General features: G+C 56.4%; 1 protein-coding gene across 1 annotated transcript in view; it reads left to right on the top strand.

Moving 5' to 3' along the window:
• Positions 1 to 5,936: 5,936 nt before the first annotated feature.
• The window catches only part of Cpamd8 (C3 and PZP like alpha-2-macroglobulin domain containing 8), a gene marked incomplete at its 3' end in the record, with an annotated part of 61,867 nt that continues 53,761 nt past the window's right edge, over positions 5,937 to 14,042 (top strand). Inside the window, exons 1-3 of the mRNA XM_048795356.1 lie at positions 5,937 to 6,599; positions 7,955 to 7,977; positions 10,014 to 10,161. Of these exons, the coding sequence (XP_048651313.1) occupies positions 6,254 to 6,599; positions 7,955 to 7,977; positions 10,014 to 10,161 (517 nt within the window). The remainder of the gene's footprint in view (positions 6,600 to 7,954; positions 7,978 to 10,013; positions 10,162 to 14,042) is intronic.

The raw sequence follows: 14,042 nt of genomic DNA, 5'->3' as shown, positions 1-14,042 counted from the left end.
ATGGAGCGGGGGTGTTAAGGGTGTGGGGTGTGGGTGTGGAGGGCGTGAACCTCCGCAGGACGCCAGAAGCCAGGTGTGGGGTTCTGCCTTCGCCTGGGATTTTCTTGAAGAAAGAATCTCATGTAGGCAAATGCGACATTACACCTGGGGCCCAAATCCGTCCCGATGTATTCATTTTGTTGGGACAAATTTGTATTTTCCAAATAGCATTAAGGGCTGGGCTGGGGCCCGTGGTAGAGCGCTGGCCTGGCACATAGGAGAGGCCCTGGGTCCCGTCCCCAGCTCCGCAAAGACACAGAACAGCATCAAACGCCTTGGGGCAGAATCAGTGCGCTCTGCTCCGGCCAGTTTCAAACTGCCAGAGTGAAGTCACAGAATGTGGAGTCAGTGAAAAGGTGCTCGTGATGCACTTTGGCCACTACGTACAAGAGTCCCAGATGACTCAGAGGACAGAGGACAGTAAGAGGTGGAAAGTAACCGGGTGGGGGGTTCTGGGTAACTCTGTGGCCTTTGCTTCTCTGGTTTCTCAGGGCCGGGAGGGAACCCGGGCCCCCAGGCAGGCTGGACAAGGGCCCTACCCTGAGCCGCACCCCAGCCCCAGTGCTGATTCGGGGTCTCCGGGGGCGCCCCGAGGTTCTGGGGAAGACGAAGCCGTCGGATAAGGAGGCCTGAGCAGCCTTAGATTTTTGGATGCAGGTGGGGCCCCGCCACCACTTCCCCTCAGATATTGAGGGGTGACTCGACTGCCAACCGGGGGGGGGAGAGGACACCATGCCAGGCTGGGCCACACGGGGTGGCCCTCGGGAGCAGTGGGAGCCAGCGGGGGCTGAGGGTGAGTAACCTCTGTGCCACAGGAGGATGCAGCTGGCTGTCTGAACAATCCCCAGCCGCGGGAGGTAGATCTGTCCGGCTGACGGCAGGGTGGAGGGCCCACCTGGGACAGCAGGGGACTCAGGTCTCGGTGGTCCCGTGAGACTCAGTGACCTCACAGGTGGTCAGGGCAGGCCCCTCTGCCGGGGGACGGGTGAGGTGCTCCTGAAGGCAGAGGAGAGGGACACCATTCCAGATAGAGGGGATGCTGGCACCGGGCCAGGCTTGGAGCTGGCGCAGAGGGTCCAGGAACCAAGGAAGCCCATGGGTGGGACTCAGGCAGAAGCCCAGAAGGCTCACTCGGGGCTGGGGAGCAGAGGCGGCTTAGGAGGCAGCAAGGGCCGAGGTGCAGGGCCGGGCGGGGCAGACGCTGGCCAGGTAGGTGCTGGCCTGGCCTGAGGGTCACACAGTCAGCTTCTCTTTTTTTGTCATTGGGGATTGAACTCAGGGACACTTGACCACCAAGCCCCGTCCCCAGCCCTATTTTGTACTTTGTATTTAGAGACAGGGTCTCACTGAGTTGCTTAGGGCCTCGATGTAGCTGAGGCTGGCTTTGAACTCATGATCCTCCTGAGCCGCTGGGATGACAGGTGTGTGCCACCACACCCCCGCCTGGCTAGTCCCCCTCTTGACAGCTGGGTCCACTCTGAGAAATGTGACCTCATTTCTCAGAGATGGCGATCACATGCAGGGGCTGTATGTCACTGTGTGGACATCCCAGAGCCCTCCCTTAAACCTTGATGGTGCAACCCAATCACTTCCCATCTGTCACATCATCTAGAGACAAAGAGACACAGGGACGAGGAGACGGAGACGAAGCCCGCTGCCCCAGTGTCACACAGCAATTTCAAGGTCAACTTTCTTTTTTTTTTTTTTTTCTTTTTAATAAGGAGAACACACGCTGAAATAAGGATGAAGGTCCAGTGAACAGGTCAAGCAGCAAGTCATCCACTGTCGAGTGCCATGTGCTGCGTTCTCTACGTCGGGCAGCTCAGTCCCTTGCTGGTACCAGCGTCACCACAAACTGCAAGAGTGAGCAGTGCTGTCCCAGCTTCGAGGGTGTCATATGCTGTGGCATCATGACACAGGGTCTCCAGCCCTATCACAATCTGATGGGGACCCTCACGGTATAGGCAGCCCTATGCTGAGCCGCACCCCAGCCCTGCAGCCCGCCTCGGTCCGCGGTGCATCACTGCACCAGAGGTTGCCCCTGGGGTGGCCTGTGATGTCCTTGGAGGCTGGCATCTCCCGACGTCTCAGCAGGAGGGACCAATGTCCCCCCACCCAATCCACTCCAGCCCCTGCGTGTGCTCGCCATCTCCGGCCTACATGCTTAGGGACAGGTCTTGTCCGTCCTGGCCTGCCCACACCTGTCCTGGGGCTAGGTGCTACCTGGATGGCCGATGGTCAGCCCCAATCCTGTGCCTGGGGCACGAGGCATCCAGAGGGCCCACCCTGGCTGGGGAGCAAGGGCCGCTCCTCAGCAGGAGTCAGGTCAGTGAAGGAGGAGGCCGGGGGTGTCATGGCCACGGGCAAGGTGGTAACGAGGTAGACAGGAGCTCAAGGAACCAGGCTGAGATCAGGGCCATTAGAGCCACTTCTGGACAGCCAGGAGTTCGCACTTGGACTCATGGGTGGCAGGACACAGGGAGCTCGCAGGATTGGGGCTGGCGGGTGGGTGGTCAGCACTGAAGGAGGGCAGCTGGTAGCTGGAGAGTCCTCACTATAGGGAGCTGGGACAAGACTTGTGAGTGGCACAGGGAACAGGGGCCCCTGCCAGAGGGACCCAGGACAGGAGGACCACCAGGAAGCTTCCGGCCAACTCTAGTGTCTGCTGAAGGAGAAGCGCGACCCCGAGGCCCACAGGAGAGGGGCCTGGTCAAGGGGATCTGCTGACGGACGGGTGGGGGGGAGCAGCCTGGGAGGACTGACCGCTGGCCAGACTCAGTTTCCCCGAAGGGCCCGCAGGCTGCACAGAGTGCAAGGTCCAGGCCAAGCGGGAGGCTGGGCAGGGGCCCTGAGCGGTGGGAGGGTGAAGGTGGTGACGCCCTGGCACAGCAGAGAGGGTTCTTAGAGGGGACCGCGAGGGGACGGGCTGCGGAGGCGCTAGGCAGGGCGATGGGGGTNGCCGGTGGCCTCCTTCCGTGAGTGAGCTGGGCCTGGGCCAGGTCCTTCTCCTGCCCAGGAGCCCCGCTGGCCCCGGCCCACGTTCCCGCCTCACTGGCTAATTGGACTTGACTGGGCCCGGGGAGTTCCAGAAGCTTCCCTGGCCGTGGCAGAGATCCCCCTCCCCCTCCCATGTGGCCCAGAGGATTATCTCGGTGACTGGCCCAGAGATTGCAGCGACCTGCCCGTGGCCACACAGCCTCTGCTCTGGGCTGGCCCTGGAGGGCTGCCTCTGTGATCGAAATGGGGAGGGGACGTCAGGAGACCCCTGGGTGGTGGAGGAAGGTACAGGGATTCCCCAAAGGTGAAGCTGCCAGGCAGCCCCCACACCCCACCTCTTGTTTTGGGTGTGATGGAGACTGTCATCTTGGGTGGCGATGTTCCGTTTTCCGAGATGGGAAGGGGAGGAGGCTGGGGCAGTGTTTGCCCTGGGTGGCCGCGCAGAGGGGAGGAAGTGTTTGTTTTGCTTGGACATTTTTCTGGAAGTTTGCTTACAGAGCTTCTGGTGGTTGACACAGTGAGAAGGTGAGGTCACTCGCTGTGGGAGAAGTTCCCCTGAGCTGGCTTCAGGGGAAAGATCCAGACCTGCCAAGTTCAGATGAGCCGGGGGGCTGTGGGTTCAGGGGGCTGCCCCTGCACAAGCCCACCCTGTAAAGTCCAGCTGGGCATTTAGAAGGTGGCCTGCTCCACCAGCTCTTGTGCAGAAGGTTCCAGACCCAGGTAAATAGCAAGGCAAGGTGGGGGTTGTCACTCCCAGAGACGGTGCCTTTCTGGTCACTGTTGGAAAAGTACAAAACACTGTACTGTGTTCTGAGCTTTGGGATTTGCCTCCCCTGGGCTTTGTGAGAAGGGAACTCCGCCCACTTCTGTGCTGGTGTCCTTTAGAGTAGGGGTTCGCAGTCCCTGGAGGGGGTTTTGCCTCTCTGAGGTCATTCCCAAGTGTCTGGAGGCATTTTGGGTTGTCACAACTAGGGGGAGGCAGTGCTGTTGAAATCTTCTGGATAGAGGCCAGAGACACTGGTCCCACAGTGCACTGGACGGCCCTCCACCGAGAGGTCTGGACCCAAAGGAGAAACACCAGCTTAAAAGGACCAAGTTTAGAGCCCTTGGGTTACAGATTTATTTGTTATTTATTAGTTTATTCCGTGGTGGTGCTGGGGATGGAATCCAAGGGGGCTCTACCACTAAGCTACATCCCCAGCCCTTTTTATTTTATTTTCTAAATTTTGAGGCAAGGTCTCAGTAAGTTGCTGAGGCTGGCCTCAAACTTGCAATCCTCCTGCCTCAGCCTCCTGAGTTGCTGGGATTTCAGGCATGCGCCTCTGAGCATGACTGTTGAAGAATTTTAAGGGGTTTTCAGGAGTGTTTGTCCCAGACTAAGGTCACCCTGAGGTCTTATCTACTGAGTCAAAAGAAATTTCATTCTGGGAGGCATCATCGCGAAGAGAAGTCCCCAAAAATAACCCACCCAGGGTATCAGATTAGCTGGCCTCTAAGCCGGGGCCACAGTTCGTCTAGCCTAAGTTCTGTGTCATTTGGAATAGCTCTGGCTACCCGCTCCTGTGACCTGAGCCGCGTAAGTTTGCATACTGTCGTAAGGCCAGTTCTGTCCGTGCTTAACCAAACACCCTATTTCCCAGTCTGGGACCATCTCAGACCCAGGAGAGGAGAAGGAGAGGAGACAGTGTCAGCCCAGGTGTTGGCAGGTGGGTCAGGGCATGATAGCGCTTGGTTGGCAAAACTTCCCGACAGCTGCATAGAGCTGCAACTTCGGAGTGGCAGGAGAGGCGGGTTTGGTCATGTGAAGTTCTCTGGGCAGCTGGATGAAGACTGTAGTCCAGATCGGGGGTGGGTAACCAAGGAAACCAAGGAAGGTTACCTGGGAAAGTAACCAAGGAAGACGGATATGATGGTCTGTTCACCAGATGATCTCCCGGTCTCCGCACGTGCTAAATGGAAGACCTCTGTAAACTCTAGGGACTCCCGGGAGTCAGACAGGAACACTCTGTCCTGAAGGAAGCCATGTTCCCGTGCTGGAGCTGGGCAGGACACCTTCAAACCCAAGGTCATTGTCTGTGCTGGGCAGTGCTAGGATTAGATTGTACACAACATACACCCAAGGTCACTGCAAGCTCTGGTCGGTCCTGAGGCTGTACCTATGCGTGATCCCGAGGGACTGAACTGTGACCACTGTGCAAGCAGAGAGCGCAGCATGGTCCTGCGGTCACTGCCTACTGTGGCCATCCCTGCAGCCAGCAGCAGATACCCCACACCCATGCTGTCTTTTGGAACAGAACATCGTTAATGATGATTTAATGCAGCCCCTTTCTCAGATGCATTTATGGAGTGTGCTTTTGGCCTCTTATCTGAGAAATCCTTGCCTAACCCAAGTTCACAAAGACTTCCTCCTGTATTTTCTTCTAGTGCTTCTACAGTTTTTATCTCTTAACATCAGAGCTATGACCCACTTTACTTGAGTCTTAGTGTATGGTGTGGGGTAAGGGTCTAAATCCATCTTTCTGCATATGGACATGATATTATCACGGAGAAGATCTTTGAGGAATTGAAAGTCTAATCTCATGGCCTGGTCCATTTTCTTTTTAGTCTTTTTCTTTCTGGTACCCAGAGTCTGCATGGCTGGGATTAGATTGTTGTTGCTTAGGTTCTTGGCACCTGCCAGGACATTTTGTGTAGTGACAGAAACTTTGTGCTTTTTCCACGGAAGGGTGCAGATACTGGGATGCAGGAGCTCAGGCCGGGAGGACCCGGGTCTTCAGGTTAGGTGACTCAGGACCATTTCCTGCCTGGCTGTGTGATCTGGTGCCTGTGCCTTATCCTTCTGGAGAGTCAGCTTCCCATCAGAAAAGTGGGATAATGACCCCTGCCTTCCAGAAATGTCTTAGACAATCAGAGGGCTTTTGTAAAGTCAGGGTCCAGCTGCCTGGTCTCTTGCTGACTGGGGAACACGGCTTGCCCTCCTTGGGGCTTACTTGTTGGCTCTGTAAATGCGGTAATGGTGACATTGCTGACATGACGGCTGTAAGGATGATGTGGGATCTTGCTGGTGACCTGCCTTATGGAGGAGAGCATTTTGGAGGCCAGGCATGGCATGTGAAAAGGTCCTGAGGCAGAAGGAAACAGAGAAAGGAGGCCAGAGGCCAGGATACAGAGTGATGGTTGGTGGTGATGCTGGGTTGGTCCCAGATTCTCACCCAACATGGGGGCTTCAGGGTGGATAAGTCAACCCCAGGCCTCCGGGACGGTGGGAGATACAGACACACAGAGCAGCAGTGTCAACCAGGGGTGGTCAGGAAAAGATGGGAGTCTGCCTCCAGAGAGTTCCCCGGCGCAGCCAGGGTGTGGCCAGTCCGGGGCGGATCGGACCTTCATCTCCCTTCTCCTCTCCTGTAGGGGCTATTTGATCGCTGTGCCCTCTGTGTTCCGCCCGGGAGTGGAGGAAGTCATCAGTGTGACCATCTTTAATTCCCCAAGGGAAGTCACCGTCCAGGCTCAGCTGGTGGCCCAGGGCCAGGCGGTGGCCCACAGCCAGGGAGCTATCCTGGGTAGGTCCTCCAGTGCCCGACCCGGGGTCCTCTCCTTTCCAAAGCGGAGCCACCCAGTCCCCAGGGATGGGGCACCTTGGAAGTCACTTTGTTTTTCTCCTCCTTCACATCCTGGGAGGAGGGGGGAGGGCAGGCTGCGGTCTCCCAGCGGGGCAGACGAGAGGGTGAGGGCCAAGAGGGCCAGTCCCCTGCCCAGTCGGGGCGTAATATCCAGAGAGCCTTGGTCCTCAGTGGACCTGGTTCTGGGGGTGCAGATCCAGGCCAGAGATAGGACAGGGGACCTGGAGGGGACCTCATGGTCCTGTTGTGCTCCAGCACCCCGATGCCATTAGACCCAGACCTGGGCTCTCAGGTCTGTCACTGTGTGGCACTGGCTCCCAGCCAGCCTCTGGCCCTTAGTCAGACACAGGGGAGAAGGGTGGTGGCCTCCTGGGCAGAGCTGGCTGTCCTGCAGAACCAGCAGTCTCATTGCTCAGGCAGAGCCTAGGCACAGGGACCCAGACCAACACCCGGGGCCCTGAGGCCAGCAAGGCTGCGCCTGCCCCCGGGGTGGTGTGTGGAAGCTGGGGACATCCACAGGCAGCCCCTCCTGGCTGCCAGCCCCCAAACCCAGTTCACGTTGACTTCAGCAGGAGCGCGTTTACCAGCAGCAGAAAGAAAGCCCACTGGCTGCCATGACTGGATCCTTGTCCCAAATCCTGGTGGGGCCTGTTTTCTGAAGACCAGGGCAAGTGCCCATTTCCCAGGATGGGAAGATGGAGCCTCTGATTGGTGGATCTTGGGTCACGTGCTCAACCCTGATCCAATCCCTGGGACCAGGAGGAAGGCCTATGCAGATGAGCACAGAGCCCCGAGGGACTGTGGGTACTGCCCTTCTGAGCCATGGAACTGGGAGAGTGGCTCTCCCAAGGAATTTGGGGTTCTGTTAGCAAGAAATAGGGAATGGATACCAGGAGGCACAAACTATAGATACCTAATCAATTCCTGGAGGCCAGAAAGCCCAGGACAGGTGTGAGAGCCTCAAATGACTCCATGTAGATAGAAGAGCTGAGGGCATGATGGGAGAGCAGTTCTAGTCTACTGGGCTGGGCTCCACTGGGACCTCAGTGTCCTCTTCTTTCTCTCCACCAGTCTTGTTCCTCTCCCCGGGTGTTTTCTCTTTACTTCCTTCACAGCTCACTTTGGGCAGGGCCGGGGGAGGTAAATTAAGTAGGCAGACAGGCCAGCTTCCCCCTGAGTAGCCCAGCACTGCCTGTCCTCGCCAGCCTTCCCTCCCACCATCTTGGAGAAAACTTCTCACATCTGCCAGTCCCAGAAGTTTCGATTTAACTTTCTTCATTTTCTTTTTTTTTTAGATAAAGGAACCATCAAACTCAAGGTAAGCCGAGAATTTTAAAAATCATAAGCCCTACCTTGGAAAGAAAGGATGGAATGCAGTGGAACAGGAGAAGTTGCTTGTGTTGTGAGAAAAATCGTGAATCGTAAAAAAACGATTAAGGAAGGTGGGGAAGGTGAAAGTCGCCGTGATCCCACCCCCACGGCTCACGTTTTCATGGTTCCTACAGATCCTTGTCCACACGGAGACAGTGGCTCCACAGTGACCGTTGAAGGGGAGATTCTGCGGGCTTCTGTCTCCTTTTAACATGTTGTCACCAACCTGCTTCTGTGTTTCTCGGTCTCTGACTGTGATTTGCATCTTATTGTGAACCGGGTTCTATTGTTGTCCTCATCTGTGCTAATTTACGAACCCCACCTTGTACATAGGTTTTACTTTATTTTTTTGGTGCTGGGGGTGGAACCGGGTTCTTGAGCGTGCCAGGCAGGCGCTCACCGCTCACGACACACCCGGCCCCATAGGTTTGTTTGTGCGAGGCACGGAGTTCGATCCTCAGCACCACAGAAACACAAATCAATAAATAAAAGGTATTGTGTCCATCTACAACTAAAAGAAACTGCAAATGAGAAAAATTCGGGGTGGAACTCACTGGTAAAGCCCTTGTCTAGGGTGTGCGAGGCCCTAGGTTGACCCCCAGCACCAGCATCACCAAAAAAAAAAAAAAAAAAAAGAAAAGAAAGAAAGAAAAGAAAAGAAAAAGAAAAAAAGTTTACATAGTTTTTTTAAAAATAAGCTTTTACTTATTTTATAAAAATTTTTACTTGTAGATGGACACGATACCTTTACTTTATTTACTTATTTTTATTGAGGCTGAGGATGGAACCCAGGGCCTCCCACGTACTAAGCAAGCGCTCTCCCTGCACAGCCCCAGCCCTGTTTACCGAGTTTTGATATTAGAATCTAAAAGTGGCCGGCACTTTTGTGTGGAAGGCAGCATTGGTCTTCCACAAGAAGAATTCTGAGGTCAGGATCCGGGCCTCGGGCTGGTGGTGCTTTGTCCTGGGAGGCACCTTAGTACCCATTCACGGCTTCACCTGCCGTGTGACCAGGAGGGACCAGGTTCCCCCCAGCCTCTTCGGCATTAGTATTATTATTGAAGAATTATTTTACATTCCAAACTACACTGTAGTCACTCTCTGCATGGAGTCCTGGGGTTTCAGGGAGTTTGCAGGCCTTGTCTGCATTAGCTGTCCCTAACCCTTACCAGGTGCTCCAAGAAGTCCATGAGCAACTGGGCTACTTTCCATCACCGCGTTCCCAGCCCTGAGGTGGGGGTGAGGGCCCAGGGGCTCCTCCCCACTGGGACGTCATCAGCGTCTAATCGCTTTGGGGAGTGGTCTTCCTGCCCCACTGCCCCCACTGCCGCTCTGTTGCAGAGCTGAGCCGGGATTGAGCCCAGGGTCTTGGCAGCTAGACCCTGCACCCCTGGCTCCACCCAGACCCCTCCAGCCTGTTTGTGGTGAGAAGCCTTCCTCCAGGGCCCTGTTCTCACCCACTGGATGGTTTGCCCTCCACTCGTACCCCAAGGGAGCTTTTGGTGATGCCTGGGGACATTGACTGAGTAGGGGTCACTCCTGGACATTGACTGGGTCTAGGCCAGGGCTGCTGGGTGTCCTTCAGTGCACAGGACAGCCCCCACCCAGAGAAGGGCCAGCCCCAAAGGTCCACAGCTGGGAAACCCTGAATAGAGGCCCAGAGCTGCCCTGGCCAGCTTCCTGTGACGAGATCTGGTGTCTCGTGACATCAGACACGGCTGGACAGATGTGTAGACCATGTGCGTCCCCCGCCGTCCTACCTAAGAGGGCACACTGTATCATATGTTCTAGGGATTTGCATGAGACATCGAGGAAGGGCTGTAGCATGCTGAGGGGCGTCCAGCAGATCTCAGGACTGGACTGGAGACTGCCTGAGACTTCCAAGAAAGAGGCTTAAGATGTAGCACTCAGCATAGCTCTGGAGAGGAGATTCTCCCCCTCTGGCAATGTCCAGGGACATCTATGGTTGTCACAATTGTACAGGGGGCTGCCGCTATCAGCACCAAGTGGCTGGAGGCCCAGGATGCTGGGAGAGTTTCTGCAGTGGTCAGAACAGCCCATATGGCAAAGAACCATCTGGCCCCAAATGTCAACAGTGTCGAGGCCGAGAATTCTGCTCTGTGGAATGAGGGTTTGGGTGTCAGATGACAGCAACACTGCTCTCGTGGGTGCAGGATCCCCTCTTTGTTCCACTGCTGTGTTAGTCAGTTTTCTATCACTATAATGAAGTACTTGAGATAATTAACTTATAAAGAGAAAAGGTTTATTTTGGCTGTGGTTCTGGAAGTTTCTGTCCATGATCAGATGGGCCTACTGCTTTGGGCTTTTTGAGGTATTGCATTATGGCAGGTGTGCATGGTGGAGCAAAACCATTTAGAGCAAGGAGGAAGATGGCAGAGACCAGGGTCCTCAAGCCCCTTTGAGGTCACACCCCCAATGACCTAAAAACCTCCCCCAAGGCTCCACCTCCCAAAGGTTCCCTGCAACCCCCAAAAGTACCACCTTTAACACGTGGCCCTCCGGGGACACTCACCCAAACCAGAGCAGCTGCCCAGGGGACTCCTCCGGGCACACAGGAGCTTCAGGTGGGCAGTTTGGAAGCTGGCACTGTGGGGACCCCCATCAGCATCGGGCACTGTGGGCAGGCCCTGTCCAGTCTGAGTCTTGGCCTCTCACTGTACAGCAAGATGCTGTGTAGAGGCTCTCAGTAGAACTTTCTAGAAAGCATACCTAAAACACAGGGATGCTTGCTTCCTTCTGATTCTTGGACATATCTGTGCATTGAGTGGCATTTCTCTCTCAGAAGCCTGTGGAGCCGGCCCTGTAGTTGAACACGTTCCTGCTTTCCGTGTCACGTGCTCAGCTGGTGGCAGGCAGAAGGGCAGGTCAGAACACAGTAGGAGGTCTGTGATTTTATTTTATAATATAGCAGAGGAAGGGAGAGAATGCTGAGGGGGTATCAGAGTAGAGCCACACTGTCCATGACAGGGAGAGTGACCTTTAGGCAGAGGTCACAAGGGGAAAGGCATTCCAGGAAGAAGAGATGGCCAGTGCAAAGGCCCTGAGGCAGGAAGTAGAAAAAGAGAGGCGGCCTTGGCCTGGAGCAGAGAGAGCCCCAGAGCTCCTGCAGAGTGGGAGAGGCTTCTAATCTCTGGACTCGGCCGCGCCTGCCTTCCTTTGGTCACCAGGGCCACATGCAAGGAATGGGCTGGAGCAGTGGGCTGGGCTGCAGACCCCCGAGGAGGGCAGAACAGGGTGGACCTGAGAGGGCTGCCCTGGCCTGTCAGGGGGGAGGGCTGGGCCCAAGTAAAGTCAGCTACCTCTGGGTGTCTGCTGGAGTCAGGTGAGATGACCGCCAACCAGCCTTCCCACGGGGACCTGGGCCTAGGGGCCTCTTCCTTACTTGGTTCCTGGAATCTCCACCTTTGCTCTTGGCCTCCAGTGGACTAACTTGTCCTGGCCACCTCGTTGGTGGATCTTCCTTGTCTCCTGTGTTTGGATCTCAGCCCCCAAGCCCTTTGGTGTCAGCGATGTTAAATGAGTGAACTTGGATCACTGAGGTCAGGAAGGGAGGGGTGTATCAGTCTATTTCTCTTTGCTATAACAAAGTACCCAGGGCTGGCGGCTTTATAAAGAAAAAAAAAAAGGTTATTTCGCTCACAGTTTTTGAGACCGAAAGTCCAAGATGGGGGCACCATCTGTTCAGACACTGGTGAAGGTCCCTTTGGTTGGGTTCCACCATGCAGATGACATCATGGTGGGAGCACGTACCAGATGGAGAGATCACGTGGTGAGACAGGAAGCCAGAGAGTCAGGGCCAGGCTCACGCTACGCCAGCTTCCCCTTGTGGAAACTGACCTGAGGCCCAAGAGCACTGTCCCCACTGACCTTCCATCGGCCCCGCCTCTCAAGTGTCCCCACACCTCTCAACATCTCCGCTCTGGGGACCAAGATTCTAGCACATGAAGGGGATGTTGTGAAACCATATCCAAGTCACAGCAGGGGGATCTGCTGTCTAGAACATTCTAGAAAGACCTTTGAGGGCTGGCAGGTGCAGGACCAAGAGGACACTGTTTTGAGCTGTCGACCAGCAGCCCTGCAGCCTTTGTGACCTGGGTTGAGTCACTGTGTCTCAGGGCCATGTGTGACGGGGCTCAGCACTCAAACGCCCTGGGCAGGAGGCGCTTGGCGCCCCTCTGAAGACCTCCCGGGTGACCTCACCCACCGGGAGGAGGCGGTTCAGCCACCCGGCCCCAGCCGCGGAGCCCCTGCTTCCTCGCCCGAGGGGGCGTCCCCATTATCTCCCCACGGGGTCACTGTGCACAAGGAAGGCAGGGGAACCCACGGGGGGCGGGGCTGCAGTCTTCTCTCCCAGGGGACAGCCGTGTCCCCGGGAAGGAAGCCGAGTCCTCTGGAGGTGCAGTACCTGCCCCCCTCTTTCCGAGCCCTGTTCCCAGGTGGTCAGGACATTTTCCTGTCTCTGTAGCCTTTGGCCTAAGTGGAGAAGTTTCCAGAATCAGGGCAGGTAAGGATTTCTGGATTGGGCTACGGGGTGAGGTTTGTCCCCACGGTTGGTCCTGAGAGGAAACCACAGTCTAGAGACAGGCCCCGAAGGCCGCAGGCAGGTGGCCCTCCCTGAAGCTGCCCAGAGCAGGCAGGAGGAGGAGGCTGGGGACGGGGCGGGGACTGGCCAGCCCTGGGTGCCCGGGACTGGGGGTCCTGCCACACCCGGCCTCATCGGTGCAGTGGGCACCACGGCGCAGACCCCTGAGACCAGCCAGAGACTAGGGCAGGAGGCTGTGTGCGTCCATGGTGGGAGGAGGATGTCCAGCCGCCCACGGGGCCACCCCAGGGGACGCGGCCATGAGACCCTGGAAGGGGAGCGCTCTGCGTTTGGATGGCCCAGGAGCTCCCACCCCAGCTCCTGGGCCGTGGTGGGGCCGTGGGTCTCGTCGGGAGGGGGGAGGCCTGTTCGCCTTCAGCTGAAAGGAGCCTTGGAGAGCGAGGCTCGCACCCGGGGGTCTGCTCACCGCCCCCCAAAACAGGAGAACTGAGAAGGTTCTGCCCCTGAATAATGAGAATAGGCCCCCCGCGAAGCTTCAGCCGGGGTCGTTGCAAAATGGGGCAAAACATTTCCTGTTCTTTTCACCGTTTTAAAGTGGGCCATTCGCTCTTCTGTTTTGCCATTTTAAAACGGCTCTGGATGCATTCTCAGTGCTTTACGACCCCCTCGGTCTAGCTCAGAACGTTGCACCCCCCAAAGGAGACCCTGTCCCCATCAGCGCTGCCCTCCTGCCCCCCAGCCCCGGCAGCCACGGATCCGCTTCCGTCCCTGTGGATCCGCCTGTTCTGCTTCACAGAAATACAAGCCCAGACTGTGCCGCCGTGTTCTAGAGGGAGGAATCCAGAGAGGCGTCTTATGGAATATTATACAGCCCGTAGCCGCCGTCCATCCTCTGTACCGCGGGCGGATAAAAAATACTTGAACAAAAAATCACTTCTGCACCAAATGTGAACAGATATTTTTGTCATGATTTCCTAATAGTTCAGTCAATCAACCTCGTCCATAGCATTCACATTGTTTGAGGAGGTGCGAGTCCTCTAGAGGATTGAAGTCCAAGGGAGAAAGCAGGGAGATTCCGTGCAAATATTATGCTCCCTTATCCGAAGGGCTTGATCACCCCTGGATTGGGGTCTCCTGGGGAGTCCTGGTACCGAAGCCCCTCGACACCGAGGATGACGAGCACACAAACACATGTAGCTCACACACGTGTCCATGTATACGGGGGCGGGGCTCTGTGTCCCTGTCCCCTGTCCCCCACGGTGAACACACTTGGGGAAAACCGGTGACGGTTCTTCTAGCTCTCCCCGCTGGTGAGTCCAAGAGCTCCGTGACTGTGGTGACGCAGAGGACACGGCAGCTCCGACCTAGGCCAGCGTTTCTCAGCCGTGGAGCAGCTGACAGGTGGCGAGGGGTCCTTCTTTGCATTGGGGGGCCATGGGACCCCCCAA

The sequence above is a fragment of the Marmota marmota genome, unplaced genomic scaffold (assembly GCF_001458135.2).
Source record: "Marmota marmota marmota unplaced genomic scaffold, marMar, whole genome shotgun sequence".
NCBI classification, from domain to species: Eukaryota; Metazoa; Chordata; class Mammalia; order Rodentia; family Sciuridae; genus Marmota; species Marmota marmota.
Note: the sequence above shows the minus strand (reverse complement) of the source record. Positions and strands in the feature narration are given on the sequence as shown.